The sequence below is a fragment of the Chiloscyllium plagiosum genome, unplaced genomic scaffold (genome assembly GCF_037043375.1).
Source record: "Chiloscyllium plagiosum isolate Xiang-an unplaced genomic scaffold, Cpla_swu_hap1 HiC_scaffold_6, whole genome shotgun sequence".
NCBI lineage: Eukaryota > Metazoa > Chordata > Chondrichthyes > Orectolobiformes > Hemiscylliidae > Chiloscyllium > Chiloscyllium plagiosum.
The window spans coordinates 14,882,154-14,894,934 of record NW_028270144.1 but is presented as its reverse complement, the minus strand read 5'-3'; the positions used below and the strand labels follow the sequence as shown (position 1 = coordinate 14,894,934).

The following is a 12,781-nucleotide window of genomic DNA, read 5'->3' as shown; positions in this document are numbered from 1 at the left end:
AACCAGCATGTAGGTCTAGGGATATATAGGGGAAACCAGTTAGGACTCAGATGAGGAGAAATGTTTCCATCGATAGAGAGTGAGCCTGTGGAATTCATTCCCACAGAAAGCAGTCAAGGTCAAAACATTGTATAATTTCAAGATGGAATTATATATAGCACTTGGGGCTAAAGAGGTTATAGGGTGAGAAAGCAGGAACAGGCTATTGAGTTGAATGATCATAATGAATGGTGGAGCAGATTCAAAGGGCTGAATTCCTTCCTCTTCATCTATTTATGATACAATAACCTTTGCTCCAATGCTTAGTTTGTGTTCTGTCAGAGCTGCTGGGTTCCAGACCTGATTACAGCCTTGGTCAAAAGATGAACAAAAGAGATGAACTCTACTGATTTTGATATCAAGGCAACATTTGACTAAGTATGGCATTAAGGAGCCCTAACAAAACTGAAGTCATTGGAAAATGATCTATGGCTTGGATTCATAACTGGGACAAAGGATTTGGATGTAATCACATCAGTTCCAGGGCATTGTTGAAGAAGATACTCAGGGATCCAACTATCTAAAGCTGCTTAATTAATGATTTCCAGATATATGATGTTTGCCAACATTGCCTTATCCCATTAATGATAACAAACAAATTGTGAAGCGTATTCAATTATCAAGCAATTTTGCCTGTTGTTTACACTTGCCAATAAATGATGAAAAATCTTAAAATTTGAGCTCCTGTCTCAGTAGATTAACAGACTGTGTTTTTATTTTCAGTTGATCATTGATACACCGACCAGTCCGGTAACTAGTGGACTTCCTCTCTTTTTTGTAATCACTGTGACTGCAATCAAACAGGTGAGGCATGAGACAAAATGTACCTTTAGTCGAATTCTCTGCTCCTCTATTTGTTTTTGTTTCCTGCTTTTCCATAAATGAAGGTCATGTGGAAAATTTAAATGAATAGGGGTAACTACCTAAAATTAAAAAGGAAACATTTTTTACACAATGTGAAGTAGAAAGATTGAACTGTCCCAAATAACTATGGTTGTTATGTATCAATTACAGCATTTAATACTGATGGTAGTAGGTAAGACTGTTAATGGTTTTGGAAAGAAGAGGGGTAGATAGAGAGAATTAATCAACAAACCCGACCTAACTGGATCATGGGTTAGCTAAAGGGTTCAAATCCATGACAATTCTGGGAAGAATTAAAATCACGAAGGCACATATTGAAATTAATTCTCAAAAGGAACAAAAGTGACACAAAGAGAAACCTTTTCACTGTGTAAGTAGTTAAAGTCTGTAAAGCACTTCCGGAGAGTGAAGTAGATTAGAGCAGTCAGAGGGAATTATATCTGCTATCATAAAAGGAAGACTGTGCAGTGTTAAATGAATCCAAACTGCATGGTGAAGTACAAAAAGGATGTAGATGTTTTTCATTGTTGTTAGGTTCATGGTGCTCCATTTCAGATCTCTTCTTCTTACATTCTCATCCTTCTGTGTTATGGCAATCCTTTACTTATCACCCATTGGAGTATACTAACAAAACTAATAAACAAGCTAACTAATAATCAGCCCTTATACAGTACAGCAACAAAAACAAAGTTTCACAGGTACTTATCAACTTAAATTAAAATGTGATTTTAGGAGCTGATACACTTTGGCCTCTGAGATGCTCACCTGTCAGAAACATCGAGTGTACCTGTGGACACTGCATGCTCCCTCCAGAGACATCTGGAGGTGAACATAATTATCTTAACGAAGCAGGCAGTCTTGTCTAATGACTACATCCACAGCCTACAGCCTGAACCTGTTAGTAGCCATCTTGGTTAGCCTAAGGAGCACACCTGCAAGAAGGTATTTTCATTTGCAGTCCACATTCTTAAATGCATTCTGAACAGGCCGAACAAGCAACTCTATTGTGTGCAACTGCTACAAAGTGTAAGGTAGAACTCGATGGATCACCTGGCATTGAATTTGGCATTGGAAATGACAGTGGCAAACTTTGCAAAAATCCTTCTAACTAATATCTTGGGGTTAGGCCAAGTTTTGGAGAGTTGTCCCATTGACTAACCAAACAGCAGCTTGATATTGTAAGTATGTTTCTGTAAGTACAGCTATGTCCCAGATACCATGATTGCAGTTCTAATATATGACCTACCACAGCTGGCAGCACAGTGATACGGTTGAGAAGGCGTCGTCCTGAGGTCATCAACATTAACTCCAGACACCATATAGTTTCATTGTATCAGGGCACACATGGGCAAGGAATTCTTCCCATTTCACTTTGCCTGAGGAATCGGTCTTCATTCGTGTTAATATCTACTTGGAAGAAACACTGAGGGTGGCAAGGACACCAAATCTTCTCTGGGTGGAGAACTTCAATGTCCATCACCATGAGTACCTCGCTAGCACCAGTACAAATCGAGCTGGCTGACTCCTAAAAGACACAGTTTCTAGGCAGATGGTGATGCAACAACTGTGGGCAAAAACTACTTGATTTCATCCTCACCAGCCTACCTGTTACAGATGTATTTGTCCATGACAGTATTGGTAAGAGTGACCACTGTACAGTCCTTGTGGAGTGGTTTGAGAACGTCGCTCACCACCGTCTACTTAAGGGAAATTAGGAATGGGCAATAAATCTTGACTTTGTCAGAAATACCCACATTCTGTAAACACACAAAAACAGCTGTTCTGTTCTTCTTTGGATGCATGTTCATCTTTCTGTGAAACTTTAACCGGATTTACTGGGATATGATTTATACTTTATAGGACATAATTGTTGATTCAAGGTCAATTTCACTTGATTCTGGATTAGTCTGGTTATTTTTTAAACTCCTAAAAGCTCCTGAAGCCTGACTTCCAATTCTAAATTCTTTTATCTGAACAATACCAAATTGTCAAATTCCACAGAATCTGTAGGAAAATGGTGGTATTTATCATAAGGATGCCGACAATGTTTCTCTTTGTGAGAACAGTTTAAAATTGTTGGTTCTGTTTTTTAGGTGAACGCAACCTAGTGCAGGATAGATCTAATTGAGAAGTAGAGCACCCTCGATACATAATTCAAACCATAGACAAACTTGTTTCATCTTTACTTCAGTTTTACCTCACTTGTGCCTTTTAAGGTAGTTTCAAACCCACTTGAAAGCACTTCAAAACTTTAAAAGTGTTCACCTTGTAAAAGTACAGCTTTAATTGATTTACATTCTCACAAATATGTGACCAAGAGGCTAAGAAAAGTCAAGATCACATTTTCTACTGTAGAGATGTCCACAAGACCATCATTTGTCGGAGCAGAAATGGGTCATTCGGCCTATCGAGTCTGCTGTGCCATACAGTCACATTATGCCAATGTAATCGTCTTCAGCTTTGTTTTCCAGCTTTAACCTTGTAATCCTTGATTCCTTCACTAATTAAAAACCTGTCTCTCTCAGCCTTAAGTATACTTAGTGACACTCCCTCAACAGTCCTTGTGGGAAAGAATTCAGTACGCAGATTCAGTACAGTCGGAGAAGAAATTCTTCCCTGTCTCTATCTTAATTGAGCAACTCCTTATCCAAAGATCGTTCCGTCTAGTCCTTGACTCTCCCATAAGGGGAGGCAACTTCTCGACATCTACCCAATCATTTTACTTTCAATTCTGTGAGATCTTGTGCCTTGAAAATCATACCACCTTGAACACGTTCAAACTTGCCAGTGATTTTCCCTGTAATAGTCACAGCCTTCTATTCACTGGACCCTTCTGGTCCATGTATTACCCTAGAACCAACTTTTGACTGTTGTCCTTTTGGAAAATAGTTCTATTCTCTTCATCATTATTATTTTGACTATCACTATCCTGCATCTTAGTATTCATACTCTGCTGCTCAGAAGTGTCAGAAATATGAGAATGCGAGCTGCAGAGTGCCTCATCACGTTTTACTAATTACTCAGATGTTGCATGACTACAGTTAACCCCATTTCCCTGAATGAATGTATAATAAATCCCATTCAAAGCTGACTAAGCATTATTTTGTTTTAATGTCATTTAATAAAACAGTGACAATATATGCATTTAACCTTGTGAGTTTCAGTTTCATATTGTTTGCTAGGCTTTCTGTTCTTCGGCCTGCCTGCTTCAGAGCTGTTCTTGACGTGTTTGCATTAGTCCCTCTAGCCTTCCTGTCCCTTCCCTCAGTCTCACTTCAAACCCACGCCTCTCTTTCCCACCCTCTCTTCCTACCCTTAAAAGTCTGTTTCTGTGGTGTCTCCTGTTCTGAGCAAGTATCGAGATTGTGGGCTACCTCTTGTGGTGAAAGTTGGTTGCTGCAGGATATTTCTGCCACTAGATGGAGCCTGGTCAGTTAAAAGTTCATCAGGCAAATGTAATTTTAACATGTACTTACAGTACCTGCGCTGTATTACTTCTATGTTTATAAGTCTACTTTGATTTAAAGATCATTTTTATTTATGACTGTAGTGTTACAGACAAATTGTGAGTTTTAAGACAAATCTCTCCCTATTCTCACCAACTGTCCATAAGTAGTTTGTTTTCTTCCCCCTTTCTTAAAGAAAAATGTGGTGGTATATTTTCCTCACTCCCTCTGTTTGTGAACTTGACTTTCTAAGGATTACAGCAACACCATTGAAAAGTTAATGTACACACATGCAAGGAGATATGGAATCAGAATAGGTAAAGAGATTATCCAGGTTGTCATTACTTAAGTACAAAACATCTGAGGTATACCAGTTCATCACTGTACCTGTCTTATTTTAAAGTGGAGCCCAGATGTCCAAAGTTGGAGTCAGCTTTCTAGTATACCTTATGGATTGTTGAGCTAAATGCCTGTGGCCCCTTAAATGAAAAGATAGGTATTCTTGCAATTCTGTTGTATAGGAGTTCCTTCTCTTGGAGGCAGTTGTCTCTGTAGGAGCTTATACCACAATAGTTTAGCATTGCAGCCTCATCAGGAGAAGCTGCTTTTGACCTCCAGGGAGGTTTCCATAATGTTATTGCTAAGACCAGTCACTTGATTAAAGCATCATCCTTATTTGGCTGCTATAATCTTTTTGTTCTGCTTGGGACAGTAGGCATTAGGAATGTATGATAATTCAACTTGATAACGTTTTAAAGTTGTTTTCAGGTGAGAAATGTCCTGATGACACCTAACTGTAAGATATTTCTTTTATATTTACTGATTTATTTGAACAAAGATGGCAAAAATGTTGTACAGTATCTCAACCTGCATGTTTTTTTCCCAAGCAGAAATGTCTGTGGAGACCTAACTTTGGCTTTAACATTGATCCCTATGGCAGACCATGTTTCACACAAGGTCACAATTTTCAGGAATGCATATGCAACTTTAAATGAGAACTTGCTGGACCTGAATAATTTTGACTACGGTGTCAGAGAATTACTGTCTTCCCATCACACCTTATAACACTACTTGGACCTTTTCCATTCAATTTGACCCTGTCTTTTTGTAGTATGCTAAATCCACAGCATTGAGGTTTATCTGTGGTCTTATGCAATGATTTAAGGCTCATAGTATTTGCACTCACACTCTGCCTTGATTACACTTCTCCCTGTGTGTAGGGCATCCAACTGTGCAGGAAATATAGAACTAATTATAGACTGTGTTCCAAACTCAGAGGATCAGTCACCACTGAAACTATTCTTGGATTTCCTGACAGACCAACGTATATGGACTTTAGCTGCCAGTCATTTGAAGCTAGTTTTTCATATGGACTGCCCATGCCAGGGTAGATGATAGCTTATAATTGTATTGGTTAGTTGTTATCTTATGGAACATATCATCAATAACGGCACAATTCCTTTTGAAACGCCCTTTACTGAAGTGTCTTTGAGCCTCAGTGTTCATCACTACAGTGTTCATATTTTCATCTCACCCTCCCCACTGTTGGTAGCTAGGAATGTAGCTGTTACTCTCAGTCCAGTCCCTAAACATTTTTCCACAGTTACTCCTTTCTTTGCTGTGTATTGCTATAGACAGACAGAATTCTGTTTATGAGATAATGTTTATGAACATGTATCTGATCTTGCCCCATGCTTTTAAATCTTTAGCCATTGCTTAATTAAAAGTCTCATGCTAACTATAAATTCTTAATATGCCATGATAGTACCCTCCAATATTTTAGCATTTCTCATATGTTTCACTAATCTCTTCAATACATTTTGTGTATATATTGTCAACTATTTCTTCATCCTTTAATAGGATTTTTAATTAGTGACAGCAAAACTTTGTGCGGCACGGTGGCACAGTTGTTAGCACTGCTGCCTCACATCGCCAGAGACCCCGGTTCAATTCCCACCTCAGGCATCTCTCTGTGTGGAGTTTGCACATTCTCCCTGTGTCTGCGTGGGTTTCCTCTGGGTGCTCCGGTTTCCTCCCACAATCCAAAAATGTGCAGGTTAGGTGGATTGGCCATGCTAAATTTCCCATAGTGTTAGGTGAAGAGGTAAATGTAGGGGAATGGTCTTGGTGGGTTGCGCTTCGGCAGGTCGGTGTTGGACTTGTTGGGCCGAAGGGCCTGTTTCCACACTGTAAGTGATCTAATCTAAAACAAATGAGCAAATTGTCAATGTAACTTGAAGGAATTTGCCATTTCCTCTCAAATTCTTATCACTTGATGCCATTTAACCTTTTTAACATTCTGATTAGCAATACTAGATGTTGTTAAAGGATTCAATAATGTCCTGATTGAGTAATTTGCAAATTTTGTGACTTGACAAAAGCAATTACCAAATCATGTTCCATGCATTATTTTATTCGCTCCTTTTTCTTCATGAGAGACTTGTTCAGCAGCAAGGGGTATCTTACTAAAAATCATCTTTCTTTTTAATGATAATAGATCAGAAACCCTGCAGCAAAAAAATTAAGGATTTACATTCAATTACTGACAGAACCCAATGGAGGTGATGGCCTAGTGGTATTATTGCTGGACTGTTAATCCAGACACCCAGGTCATGTTTTGCGGACCTGGGTTTGAATTCCACCACGGCAGTTGGTGGTATTTGAATTCAACAAAAAAAAATCTGGAATCAAGGGTCGAATGATGACCATGAATCCATTGTCGATTGCTGGAAAAACTCACCTGGTTTGCTAATGTCCTTCAGGGAAGGAAACTGCCATCCTTACCTGATCTGTCCTACATGTGACTCCAGACCTACAGCAATATGGTTGACTCTTAACTGCCCTCTGGCCAGTAAGGGATGAGCAATAAATGCTGGTCTAGACAGCAACATCCTCATCACATGAATGAATTTTTAAAAATTCTGTATGAATACCATGGAATTTTGCACGTGTAAATTGTCAGAGAAACTTCACACAGGGTCAAACTTAACTTGAAGAGCTAATGAGGGGGACTGACTAGAAACAAAATTGCTATCGTGTAGAGGAGGCTATTCAGTCCATTTATTCCACACCAACTCTTCAAACAACATCCCACCCAGATCCACTTCCTCCACCCTATCCCTGTGACCTGCATTTCCCATGGCTAATCTACTAGCCTGCACAATCCTGGACGCTATGGGCAATTCGGCATGGCCAATCCAACTAATCTGCCCATCTTTGGACTATGGGAGGAAACCGGACCACCAGGAGGAAACACCAGACACAGGGAGAATGTGCAAACTCTGGAGAGCGTGGTGATTACCTCATCATCAGTCTCACCAGAAAGTCACTTCTTGCAGGCTGATTTATCCTCCAGGAAGACACAAAAAAAAGACTTTAAAAAACTACTGTCAACATTTCTGGACTCGATTAGTGAGACTGAATGTTCTTATGTGCACCAGCTTTTTAGAGCATTACTACCCCGTGAAATCACAGTGGAAGAACTATCCCCTGGACACCCTGTATTATGGCTAAAGATTTTATCTCACAGCGTGAACCAAACCAGCATGTTTTTTAAAAAAAGGAATCAGGACAGAGGACCTTTAATCACCAATAAAACCTTGAAACTCAAAAAAAACCTGACTGTTCAATTACCACTAACCTCCACTGCACCGGCCACAAAGTTCAATTAATTGCTCTTCACAAATATTTCAGAGACTGATCTGTGTAACTGTGTTTTTAACTTTTAACTTTATGAACTCACTTTTATTTCTAATCTTTGTTATGCATTACTAATTCTTTTCAAGTTTAGTCATTAATGAACTTACTTTTTGTTAACTCAAGAATGCCTGGTTAAATTGGCTCCATTTAAAACAGAAGTTCATTAGATTGGGGTGAATGGTTCCCATGAGGGAAGGGATCCTTTTCAAATTAAGCTTGTTTGAACTAACCAAGGTGATGGGTTAATGAAGAAGGTGACTCAATTCATCCGTCCTCAGATAACAGCTTGACAACTTGGTGTATCCTGTTTGGGACCATAATGCAGTGCGTAACCTTGCCCGGGATCTGGTCATAACAGTCTGTACTAAGAAAGTGGGTTACCCCATCTACTCTATCAGGATTCACCATTCCTTTCATTGACTTTAATGTAATGTCATCTCTGAATCTGAAGAAAATAGAACTTTAATTTTGCCTGACCTTACTTCGAGTGAATCAAAATAATATTTGATCCAATCCATACCACATATAGTGGATGTACATCTGCTGATCAACCTAGCGTAATTAAATGAATCTGTGATTAGTATTGTCAATACCAGACTTACTGATATTGCAACTAGTGCAATTCATTCAAACTGATCAAAAACATCATCTGCCTCTGAACCTTGTGTGCTGTGCATCAGCTCAAAAAACATGTGGAGGTGCCGGTGTTGGAATGGGGTGGACAAAGTTAAAAATCACACAACACCAAATTATAGTCTAACAGGTTTATTTGGAAGCACTAGCTTTCGGAGTGCTGCTCCTTCATCAGGTAGCCTTTGAAGAGGATCATAAGACAGAATTTATATCAAAAGATTATGGTGTCGTACAACTGAAGTAATATATTGAACAAACCTAGATTATTAAGTCTTTCATCTTTTAGAACTGGTTGCAGGTTTTGATGCATTAACGTGTAAATCCCAAAACTATTTTTGAGTCACATTCTCGAGATGACTTAAGTTTTATAAAAAAATGGTGACATCTCAGTTCTGAAAATGCATTAAAGGTGCATTTCCAGATACATTCTATTTTGCTGAAAAAGCACACAAATCTGCAGGCAGTCATACCATCTGACTATTTTATAAATTCCAACTTGGAAATATGATTCGGAGATGCCGGTGTACAAAGTTAAAAATCACACAACACCAGGTTATAGTCCAATAGGTTTAATTGGAAGCACTAGCTTTCGGAGCGACGATGACCTGATGAAGGAGCGTTGCTCCGAAAGCTAGTGCTTCAAATTAAACCTGTTGGACTATAACCTGGTGTTGTGTGATTTTCTACTTGGAAATAAAACCAGTCTGACTCAAGATTGGGATACAGACAGACTCTAACCTCACACCTTTAATGCATCATCTGAGCTGAGGTGTCATCTTTTTTTAATAAAACCTTAAGGTATCTCGAGAATGTGACTTAAAAGTAGTTCTGGGATTTGCATATAAATGAACCAAAACCTGCAACCCCATCTTAAGGATGAAAGACTTAACAGCAACCTATGTTTGTTCAATATATTATTTCAGTTGCATGACACTGCAATCTTTTACTATAAATTCTGTGTCTTATGATTCTCTTCCAAAGCTACCTGATGAAGGAGCAGCAGTCCAAAAGCTAGTGCTTCCAAATAAACCTGTTAAACTATAACCTGGTGTTGTGTGATTTTTAATTCAATTTTGTAACATTTGCCACATATCAATGTTCTGACTCACATCTAAAACTCTTGTTGGTAATTCCCAGACATTTCTAGGATACATTCCTCTATTATTATTACTGCATTCTTGTCATCTGCCAGATGTTTTCCTCTTTTTTTTTGTATGCAATTCCTTTGTTCGGTTAACATCTGTGCCTCATATCTGCGCAGTCTTGAAATGCTGTGAGCATTGAGTCTTCCATCATCTTGAGATTCCAAAGTGTACCTGATGGTGGCTGAAATTTTTGCTTTTCCATGTTTTTTTGTTTTAAAGTATCAAATATCTGATCCAGAAGCACATCTCGTTCTGAGAATCTTAACTCCAGCTTAGCCCAGGTGCTGATCCATGCGTGACAGTACTGCAATTTTAATGGATTACTTGAGTTATCACATAGAAATATAGAATATAAGGGTGGGAGTAGGCCATTCAGCCCTTTGGTCTGCTTCACCCGTCAATATGATCATGGCTGATCATCCAATTCAATACCCTATTGCTGTTTTCTCCCCATACTGCTTGATCCTTTTCGCCCTAAGAGCTATATCTAACTTATTGTTTGAAACATTCAATGCTTAGGCTCACGCTCGCTCTTTCTGCGGCAGAGATACAGGCTTAGCAAACTCTGGGTAAAGAAATTTCTCCTCATCTCAGCCTTAACTGTGTTCTACCCCATATCCTTTTGACATCAATTATTAATCTTGTTTAGCAGTTTACCCAAACCTTCCTCAGAAGCCAACTGATGAGACCATAGCTCTGAAAATACCTGCACCTGATTTTGTGTTTTATAAATTTTGAGTGACAGTGCCAGTGCCACACCTTGTTTTCTGGCTGGTAAGGAGGTAACCTGTATCAACAATTGCTACTTTATTTTACCATTGGTTCAGAGATTCACAGAACATTAGTGGGAAATCATACGGTTCTTTCAGTTTCAACTGTTCTTCTTGAAAGTAACTCTCGTTGCAAACTTCAGTCTTAAAATAATTTCTTAGCTTCCAATCCTCATCTTTTGGCAACTGTGCTCTGCTACCATGCGTAAGATATGAAAACCTGATGTGAAATATGGAACGAGACATAACCTTAGTTCTTGTTAGATTTAATCAGAGAACAGCATTATATACTGCCAGTATTCACTCATTATCCCTGTAGTCCTTTTTTGTACTTGATTAAAGACAACAGATCAATTTACATCCACCACTTATTTACCCCCAACTGTGATGGCATAACTGACATAGCATTAACCTGCCTAGTTACAGTTTGGGGTGGAAATAACATTGAGTGAATTATTCTGGAGAGCCACTCCAGACACTATAGGCTGAGAGACCACCTTCTTTGCTGCAATTATTCTATGTAGCCCTTTGATCTGAAAATGTTTGATGTGGTTACCTTATATTTTGCCTTTCATATTTTGCACTTTACTCAGATCAATGGGCGGTTTATACATTCCGTGATATTTCCTGTGTAACATAATGTGCTCAATGTCTACCCACAGGGATATGAGGATTGGCTTCGGCATAAAGCAGATAACGCAGTGAATAGATGTCCTGTTCACGTCATCCAGGGTGGCAAAGTAGTTCAAAAACAGAGCAGAAAATTGCAGGTAAAAAAGCTGCTTAGGCATGTGTTCAGGTGGTGTGGTGCGTTAGAATTAATGTGGAAGGGTTTGCTGGGAACAGACAGTACACGATTTGCTTTTGATAATGTTCGTAAAATTGCTGTAGGTTGGAGACATTGTGATGACCAAGGAGAACGAAACTTTTCCATGCGACATGGTCTTCTTGTCTTCGAGCAGTGATGATGGAACATGTTTTGTCACTACAGCCAGCCTAGATGGTGAATCAAGTACGAAGGTAAGAAACTGAACAGCCATATTCTTGCTGTAGAAGCCAGCCTGTGATAAGTATCTCTTATTTCAATCTTATAATCAATTATCTCTTAATGTAATTCACTTAGCTACTTTTTCCACTTCACTCATGTCTCGTCTGTTCAGAGTAATGGTCAAAAATTACTCTTGTTTGCCAGTTTTCCTGCTCTTCCCGTAGATTCACAATTGAGTATAATCCTGTCATTCACACACAAGCAGTGATCAAGAGCTGGAGCCACGCACTCCAAGAGAAGAGACTTTAATCACATGTAGTTTCATTACTCCCTTCACATCAACCACAGCCAAGACCTCTAATGCTTCATCCCTTTCCCCTTCCCAAACTCCCCTCCATCTATATCTGTCTGTGAAAGAAAAACTCTTTAATTTCACTTACAAATGCACTTCAGTGGCCTAATTGTTACCTTTCCCTTTAGCATGACATTTCGGCAATTACTGATCTAATGAAACATTCTCACCTCCAGTTTTGATGCCATAGATCCCATTAAAACACCACTCTTTTTAACTCTGACCATACCCGAAACGCCCTTCATTGCAGTTCACTTAAGTCCACAAACATTAAAGGATATCATGGCTACCTAGTTTAGCTGGATTTGGATAGACCACTAAAGCACTATTATGCCTATTCTCATCTGCCAATACTTCTCCCTCTTCCAGCCTCATGCTGAAATGCAAAGATAACCCCTGATTTCTTTTCTCAATTGCCATCCATCTTAAATTCCCATCTCTTTCCCCTCACCCACTCCCAAATGAAAGCAGCTCATTCATTTTGTTGTAAGTAAGATTGAGAGCATCCACTCTGCTGCCTCTGCTGCTCCTTTTCTCCAGTGTGCCCATTAGGCTCAACCTTTTCTGATTGTGCACTTGTGCTGAGCTTGCATTTTTTTTTCTAATCTCTCTTGTATTTCTCTGCTATCTTTTCCATGACATGCACCCCTTTTCCCTCAACCCTATACTACTAAATTGCTGACCACTCAACTTCTCTTTCTTGCTCTACGGTTAACAGATGTTGTCAACGGTTCTGTCTGTTCAGTTTCAGGTTCTTCAAATCTGTCATCATCACTTCTCCTAAAAATTTTAACCTTTGGCCACTTTAACCTACTGAGTCACCGCCAACTTCCCCTTCCTCTCCA

General features: G+C 39.1%; 1 protein-coding gene across 7 annotated transcripts in view; it reads left to right on the top strand.

Moving 5' to 3' along the window:
- The window catches only part of atp11a (ATPase phospholipid transporting 11A), a 150,088-nt gene that overhangs the window by 57,525 nt on the left and 79,782 nt on the right, over nt 1–12,781 (top strand). For all 7 annotated transcript variants that reach the window (XM_043691212.2, XM_043691213.2, XM_043691218.2 and 4 more), the window contains exons 4-6: nt 763–843; nt 11,259–11,366; nt 11,488–11,616. In XM_043691212.2, coding sequence (XP_043547147.2) covers nt 763–843; nt 11,259–11,366; nt 11,488–11,616 — 318 coding nt within the window. The remainder of the gene's footprint in view (nt 1–762; nt 844–11,258; nt 11,367–11,487; nt 11,617–12,781) is intronic.